A 7,744-nucleotide genomic window follows, 5' to 3' on the forward strand; every position below is an offset into this window, starting at 1 on the left:
GGTGGGGAAACTGGGTCGTTGCAGTAATGGGAGACAGCAAAGAAAAAAAGAACATGAATAAGAATACAGCAAATGAGGCTTATATAAACATCCGCAACCGACAATTTCAACGCGTGTGAAGTAGAAATGTATGAATGGAAAGTATGACCAAAGTATGGATTATAAGGGTGAGCAACAGTAGAATTTACTGAAACAAAGACAAAAAACAATAATATATATATATATATATATATATATATATATATATATATGTGTGTGTGTGTGTGTGTGTGTGTGTGTGTGTGTGTGTACGCTGTATGCTTCATGTGCCGTATGAAATAAGTGGAAAAAATGTTTTAAAATGTCAATATAAGATGCTATGTAACAAACGAAACGAATATGAGAATGAAGAAACATGTGAAATGATACCATATACACATGATGTGCAAAAATGTGCTCATATTCACATTAACAGGTCTACAAAAGGCCGTAAATATGTTTAGAAAGTGCCTTGGCGTGTAGCCGTGCGTTGTGAAAAAAAATGTCCCCTTATCAAATCAATTTATCAGATGTTGATAACACATTTTACACGTTAATGCGTTTAGGGCCTCAACAGTGAGTAGCTGAGATTTAAATCAGCCGTACCGTAGGTGGCGGTAGAGAGCGAAGTCACAGCTTCAAGAAGAACATCCAGCAGCAGTCGCGGCGTGATGACGTATACGGTGGAAAATGGAGAGAAAACACATGTCAGCTTTTGCTTTGTATCAAACGTTGCCGCCTGAATTGCCTCCTCCAGCCAAGAAGCCGTCCCTGCAGGTAGACTTTAATAGTGAATGTGGTACATTCTGGGTCTGTGGTACCGTGGTTAGCGTGTATTAATGCTGTAGGAGGAGGCTGTTGTATGAAAATAGCACAGACATGCTAGCTTACTTACTTATGTGCAAACTGCATGTTGAAGTCACTTGTGTTCACCTGACTGCACAGCTGCATTTGAGTTAGTTGCATTTCAAGCAAGGATACTCTCTTTTTATGGGCTGTAGTTCTATATCTTCATTGCCTTTGTCTCAGTGTTCTCGTGCTTGTTTTTCAGGTGCCAGAGAAGAAGAGAAATCGAAAGGAGAATGGTGTCACAGCCACTAAGGTCCCCACAAAAGCCTTCACCAAGGCAGAGAAGAAGAAGAAGATGCGGAAGAAGCTCACCAAATCTGCACAGAGGGAGGAGAGCTGGAAGAGAGTGACAGAGGTGGGTAGTTTGCCTCCGCTCCGAACGGGCAGCTGCAGACTGGGGTTTCTTTTTGGACTGAGTGAGTGAGTGAGTGTTTTTTTCTCTCTCTCTCTCTCTCTTTTTCATTCACGCAGGAGGAGGCGTGTGTGAACGGAGACGGCGAGGCGCTGGATGCCTTGCTGGCCCGCCTGGCGAGAGTCAACAACAGCAGGGAGAGAGCGAGCAAACTGTTCCAGTGGCTCATCCACCCCATTCCTGCCAAGACCTTCTTCAGGTAAGTGTGTGTGTGTGTGTGTGTGTGTGTGTGTGTTGGCAGTGTTTCCCCCCCTAAGGATCACCGCAGCAAGACAAACTGCCTCCTTGCTTCTCAGAAATGTGAAAATAAAAAAAAAAACTGTCACATTTTTAGCCTCCGAAGCACAAATATTCACTCAGTGTGTAGAATGAGTACTTTGTATCAATGAGAGAAAACACAAATAAGAACCGATTCAGTCCATTACATCTACAAAAATGATTCACTGTGTTTAAGCCTGCATCTTTTCATTGGAATATTCACCGACTAATGTTTACTCCTCCTTCCTTAGGGATACATGGGAAAAGAAACCCATTCTCGTCAAACGGCAGAATCCAGACTACTACAAGGGCCTGTTCTCCACAGCGGAGTTTGATCGCATACTGAGACAGGTGAGAATCCCATGCATTACACACACTCATCCCGCCTGAGTCTGCTGTCCCGTATCGCTCAGCTAAGCCTCATGTTTCTGTCGCTGATGCTCAGGACGATGTCCAGTACGGAGTGAACCTGGACGTCACCAGCTACACCAACGGGAAAAGAGAGACGCACAACCCCCCAGGGAGGGCGCTGCCGTTCACCGTGTGGGACTTCTATGAGGTGAGGACACAGTACCTCATCTCAACATATATATATTGTCGTTTCTAATGGGACATTGCAGTTATCCTTTGTGTTTGTCGTCCCAATCACATTCCTAATAATTAGACCCTGTAGAGTACATGAGCTTAGACCCAATTTCTCCACTGGCATCATTAAAGTTCCATCTTTACTGAAATTATTCTTGGATGCACTTTGTTAAAAAAAGCAGATAGGAGACATGCTCATTAGGAATGTATTTAATATTGGCCATTCCAATGCGAAGTGTGACTTGGATGCAGATACTAGCCTATATTAGCCTATCATGATTCAATTCTACCAGAGCCCAGTACAGTATTTTTTATTTATCACCTTTTTTAGTATTTTTTTTATTATTTATTTAGACAGTTGGAAAGCAGAGATGGAGAAAGAGTAAGGGAGACCAGTCGAGTGTTTTTAATATTTTCTGCAGAGCAAGCTAAACTTATTGTGTGATCTGTCATATCGCTACATCTGCAGAGCAATTTTGAGATAGACAAACTTAAACATACGCAGTGCTCATCCTCTCTTCCCCTTCCCAGAGCGGCTGCTCCCTCCGCATGCTGAATCCCCAGGCGTTCTGCTCCACGGTGTGGAACGTGCTGTCCATCCTTCAGGAGCAGTTCGGCAGTATGGCCGGAGCCAACGTGTGAGTAGAGGCGACAGAATCGTCACCGGAAACTTTGGTATACGATGTCAAAAAAAAGAAAGAAAAAAGTCCTCTTATTAAATGTGTATTGTCGTTTCCCAGATATCTGACGCCGCCTGGAACGCAAGGCTTCGCTCCACATTATGACGACATCGAGGCGTTTGTGGTTCAGCTGGAGGGGAAGAAACACTGGAGGGTGTACAGCCCGAGGTGAGCGGAGGAGCATTCACACTGTCTTGTTATTGCTACATGAGTGGCACAGAAACAGTAAGGTTAATGGATTATACCTTTTTTTTTTTTTTTGAATAATTTATGTTTAATTGGCTAATCCAGTCATACAAGAAACAGGGTTGAAGTGTAGGCAGGAATGGTGCACTTGATGAATACTTAATCTTTATTGATCTATTTTGTTTTTCTTTGACCTTCCGTTCCTAATACACATCAATATCAACCAGTTTTAATATAATTAGTAAGGGAAGGGATACTGAGAAATGCATTCTGAAGATGTTGTGTTTTCCCGACCTTTTCAGGACAGAAGACGAGGTCCTGCCTGTGCTTTCAAGTAGTGAGTAAAGAAACAATTTATATTGGCCTACAGTTTGCTCTCAATAGTGAAAGCCGTTCGTCTGATAACAGATCTGTTTGAGTGGTTGCAAATAATTATTGCTGTTTGCTTTAAATCTGCTTGGTGCACCAGATGGGTGTCGTTTACTGCATCAGGGGAGTTCAGTGTCTGGCAAGTGGTCAGTCATTGAAAAGAATAGTGGATTGACTTTCAAATACTATACTGTTATTGAATAAACTTTCTGGCACTCACTCTGTTGTACTCACTGTGGACAACCCCATCTATCTGGCACCCAAGTAGGCTGAAACAATCTGGAAAGTGGAAAGGGGAGGAATGGGGTTCATTTGATCAATCATTTTTACCAGATTTTTACCAGATAGAGAGAGGTAGCGCAATGCACAGTGGTAATGATATTTCTGCGGCAGCCAACTGTGTTTCCTCATAGGCCGTTGTGCATTCCCTCTCCAGCGAACTTCAGCCAGGCGGAGATCGGGAAGCCCATCCTGGACGTGGTGCTGGAGGCCGGGGACCTCCTCTACTTCCCCCGGGGATTCATCCACCAGGGCGACTGCCTCCCTGACGCGCACTCCCTGCACGTCACCGTCTCCTCCTACCAGAAGAACAGCTGGGGAGACCTGCTGCTGAAGGTCATCCTGTTTGATTTTCAGTGTGTAGAAATTGACAGTTAGAAGAGATCTGGGTAGGTTGCATGAGCAGCGATAGCCACCATGGCTGAACAGACAAAGAAAAGAAACTCTTCATCAACAGAAAATCCAAGGAAAAAAGACGTCACAGTCCCGCCCACACTGTTTGACTGACAGGTGATCTGTGGGAAGTGCAGTGCAGAAACACCACAGCCATGAACACTTAGCAACAAAGATGGAGACAAAATTACCACTTTAATTACAGCTCATAAAGTACTTATTGAAACACATGGTGCAGAGACATACTGGATGCCACCTGCAAGAGATACAGTAACGCAGTAGACTGTACAAATGCATTATGTATATTTACATATTTAGTCACACATTTAGTCTATTGTGAGGAGGGCATGGCTCAACCAATAAAGGTTTTGTAGCGGAGTTAAATTAATTAAGTAAATAAAATGTTAATGATCAGCATCTGTCGACCATGGGCTGATACCACACATAATAGTTTAATGTGTAATTAACAACTAAGGGTTTTATATGTTATAGATATCCATCAAGATGGGCTTGCACTAATGCAGTAAAACTACAAATGTAATTTAACTACAATTGTGAAATACTGTCAGTAGTAGATAGTTGTAATGAGTGCAGGAGTTCAGTATTCCAATGTGGCTATGAAAACATAAATTAAGTAAACATAAGGGATCATAATAGTGCAATAAACCAATGAAAACAAGACCAACAAAACAGTAACACAGTTCTGCACACCTTAACCTAACTATCTCGACCCCAGGACCTTTCAGGAATAACTAGTTGGGCTATATTTACCAAATATGTTTCAGATTTCTACTGCTGACAGCCTCTTGTTGTGTTTTTCAGGTGGTTCCAGCAGCTTTGGAAATAGCGATGGAGGAGGATGTAGAGTTCAGGCAAGGCCTGCCCCTGGAGTACCTGACATACATGGGAGTACAGAACTCTGACAAGGTAAATTACTACACTGAAGTTGTTTTTTCTTCCGACGACCATCACCCGCCTTGTGTTCTCACCCGTTACCCAGTACTGACAGAAGCTGTGGTTGTGCAGGACGACCCACGCAGGGCGAAGTTCCTATCTCGGGTGGAGAGCCTGATGACGAAGCTGACAAGTTACGCTCCGGTGGATGCTGCCGTGGATCAGAAGGCCAGGGACTTCCTCCACGACTGCCTGCCTCCCATGCTCACTCCAGGTAAATGACGCATAGATCAGTGTTGGAGAAACCTCACTTTCAGTTCAGAATGTAAAACTGCAATGTAGAAAATGATAGTATAACTGAAAAACGTCTGAATTCATGCAATGGTGGTATAATATCCACATGCTTTCTTGTCAGTGCTTATGTCTATGTGACTTAATCATGCTATCTCCCACAGAGGAGCTCCACAGCAGTGTGCAGGGAGCGCCCGCCAGGTGGGATCGTGGGAAAGTTTTGGATGTAGGCGCACACGTCAACAGCCAGACCCGGGTCCGACTGCTTCGTGCCGGGTGTGCCAGGTAATACAGCTCTCTATTGCATCTAGCGGCGCGAGAGGGTAAATTATGGCGAAGAGCGTAGATGCTCGCTAAGTTACAGGGACTGGAATCAGATTTGGTTTGACTCTCTCTACTGCCAAAATCTCTCATCTTGCAGGATGACAGGTTACCCAAACTCTGTCCAGTAAACGAGCAACTTGTGAGTCCACGTGGCTTTTGTTTACAAGCCCTGGTTCCCTTGTAATTGCTTGTAAACCTAAACGAGCTACTTTTCCACTATGGTTCGGACCAAAGAAAATGAATGGTAGCTGTGACCACACCCTTGAGCACAAAATACCATGTACTGAAAATACCATGGGTATGAATCCGGATCCTTATTTTTCTTTCATGTCAAGCCAAAAGGAAGTCTGTATTAGCATGGCAAAGATGCATCTTTCATCTTCAATATGTTCTATTTGTTGTATTATCTGTATCCTATTCTTTGCTGCTTTAATGACCCATCTTAAATGAAAGCAGAAAATGTCTGAAGTGTCAGTTTTCTCTCGGTCTGGCCAGGTTATGCAGCGACGGAGAGACGGTTAATCTCTACTACACCACAGACAACTCCAGAGTTTACCACAAAGAGGAGCTCAAGAGTTTTGAAATAAAAACCGAGGTAGGGATTAGGAGATCCATGTAAATCTCTCCTGTGTTTTTTTGCACGTCGCCCCTAACGATGTTGGCAGCCTAATACCTGTTGTTGTTTCAGCATACGGATGCCATCGAGTTTCTGATCCATTCGTACCCCAAGTTTGTCACAGTGGGAAGTTTTCCATGCGATGCAACAGAGGACAGGGTATGTTTTTATGATGCTACATATTCACAGTCTGTTTTGTCACTTGCTAATCCCAATGACAAACCTGCTCTCACCCTTTTTCCTTTAACATCCAAGCCGTGTTTCTGCATAGGTGCTCTAAATAGCACAAGGGATAATCATATCAGATCCTGTGTGTTGGTAAATTTAATGGTTGAATTGTTCCTCATAGATCTCTCTTCCTTTTTTTCCCCCCAGATTGCTTTGGCTGAGCTGCTTTTTGAGAGGGGGATTATCCACACCGCAGAGCCTCTGTAGCGGTTATACACGTTTCATAGTTCAGCTGCCTGCATGACTGGATTCAAATTGCCTTTATACGAAGTGAGATGTAAAACGCAAAAACATTTCTGGTTTCAGCCAGTCTTCATAAGCTGCTGGAATAGTCGGACAACACATTTATGAATTTGCTCTCTGTTCAGCAACAAATAAACCAGAATTTTTTGAAATAAATGAATTGAGGTTATTTGTTATGCAAAAAAAAAAAGACACCAAATGATTCTTTTGACAAGAAAGGGACATGTTTATTATTGGTTGATACAACTCAAAAACAGAGGTAAAGGACTCTTCTTAAATAATCTGATTTGAGGGACACCCGGCAGTCATTCACATGACAGATGTTGAAGCTTGAACAGCACGCATTCCAGGGGCTAGTTGGTCTACTTCCAGGTCATCTCCTCGCCCGGCTTCAGTTCCCTACAGAGAAGAAAGAAGGTTAGAAAGCCGCGGAACATGGCGCCCAGACCAACGTTGGGGTCAGCTGACTTTCACTTCAATCAATTCAGGAAATGGATTCTTGCTTAAAAATAAAATCTTGAACTTTTCCTATGGGAAGGTTGTCATATCCAACCTGGTAAGTGATTGAGAATGTTATTAAGTTATGAACTCTGTATCATGATCAAATAAATAGCAAATTCTAGTCACATTTTGGATTGAAAGTGAAATTACACAAATTCCGACTCAAACATAGTGAGCGATGAGGCAGGCAAACAACATTAGAGGCTGTAATAAGCTGCTTAATACTTGGTGAAATGGGTATCGTTTAGTCATGTTTGGTTGGGTTATATAAAAGTGGAATGATCTTATGCATTGTAAAATACATTTACTGATAGCTCAGTTTTTCACCTGCAACTCTATTCCCTAATTGGTGCATACCATAGGTAAGTGGATGTACAATATCAAAAAATACCTGATCCCTGGTATTCACTGATAACTTAAGTGGGGACCCACTTTGCTGTGTGTAGTAGGTAGACTTTCCCTTTATCCTCACCTGCTGTACAAAGCACTCTTGTTTCTGAAAGCTGTCAGCTTCTGGTCCTGTTGTTTGTCAAGGTACCATCCGATCACAAAGCCCATGGGCACCAGTATGTTCACCCAATGCTCACGCGCAAGTGCTACAAAGTTGACCATGGTTCC

At 43.0% G+C, this 7,744-nt stretch overlaps 2 protein-coding genes across 2 annotated transcripts; one reads left to right on the forward strand and one right to left on the reverse strand.

Moving 5' to 3' along the window:
• The first annotated feature begins 662 nt into the window (after positions 1–662).
• On the forward strand, positions 663–6,781 carry LOC139651198 (ribosomal oxygenase 1-like). Its single transcript, XM_071528062.1, has 15 exons — positions 663–795; positions 1,070–1,222; positions 1,339–1,478; positions 1,789–1,888; positions 1,983–2,096; positions 2,654–2,760; positions 2,863–2,970; positions 3,291–3,325; positions 3,794–3,972; positions 4,852–4,956; positions 5,056–5,197; positions 5,379–5,499; positions 6,034–6,133; positions 6,227–6,313; positions 6,530–6,781. The coding sequence occupies exons 1-15, from the start codon at positions 709–711 to the stop codon at positions 6,587–6,589; spliced, it is 1,638 nt and encodes a 545-aa protein (XP_071384163.1). The 5' UTR covers positions 663–708; the 3' UTR covers positions 6,590–6,781.
• Positions 6,782–6,833: 52 nt separating this feature from the next.
• On the reverse strand, positions 6,834–7,738 carry LOC139651199 (NADH dehydrogenase [ubiquinone] 1 beta subcomplex subunit 1). Its single transcript, XM_071528063.1, has 2 exons — positions 7,599–7,738; positions 6,834–7,024 (listed from the first exon to the last, which is right to left on the reverse strand). The coding sequence occupies exons 1-2, from the start codon at positions 7,736–7,738 to the stop codon at positions 6,988–6,990; spliced, it is 177 nt and encodes a 58-aa protein (XP_071384164.1). The 3' UTR covers positions 6,834–6,987.
• Between the last annotated feature and the right edge of the window lie 6 nt (positions 7,739–7,744).

The sequence above is a fragment of the Centroberyx affinis genome, unplaced genomic scaffold, assembly GCF_046629955.1.
Source record: "Centroberyx affinis isolate AG114_WGS23_722 - 3 ecotype Tasmania unplaced genomic scaffold, CSIRO-AGI_Caff_v1 ptg001605l_1, whole genome shotgun sequence".
Classification (NCBI taxonomy): Eukaryota; Metazoa; Chordata; class Actinopteri; order Beryciformes; family Berycidae; genus Centroberyx; species Centroberyx affinis.

What these genes read in the sequence shown, in the direction of transcription:
- LOC139651198 (XM_071528062.1), top strand. Translation starts at nt 709, where the DNA reads ATGGAGAGAAAACACATGTCAGCTTTTGCTTTGTATCAAACGTTGCCG. An exon ending in TGGAGGGTGTACAGCCCGAG is followed by an intron (nt 2,971 to 3,290) that starts GTGAGCGGAGGA and finishes CGACCTTTTCAG; the next exon opens with GACAGAAGACGAGGTCCTGC. An exon ending in GTTTTGAAATAAAAACCGAG is followed by an intron (nt 6,134 to 6,226) that starts GTAGGGATTAGG and finishes TTGTTGTTTCAG; the next exon opens with CATACGGATGCCATCGAGTT.
- LOC139651199 (XM_071528063.1), bottom strand. Translation starts at nt 7,738, where the DNA reads ATGGTCAACTTTGTAGCACTTGCGCGTGAGCATTGGGTGAACATACTG. An exon ending in AAGAGTGCTTTGTACAGCAG is followed by an intron (nt 7,025 to 7,598) that starts GTGAGGATAAAG and finishes TCTTCTCTGTAG; the next exon opens with GGAACTGAAGCCGGGCGAGG.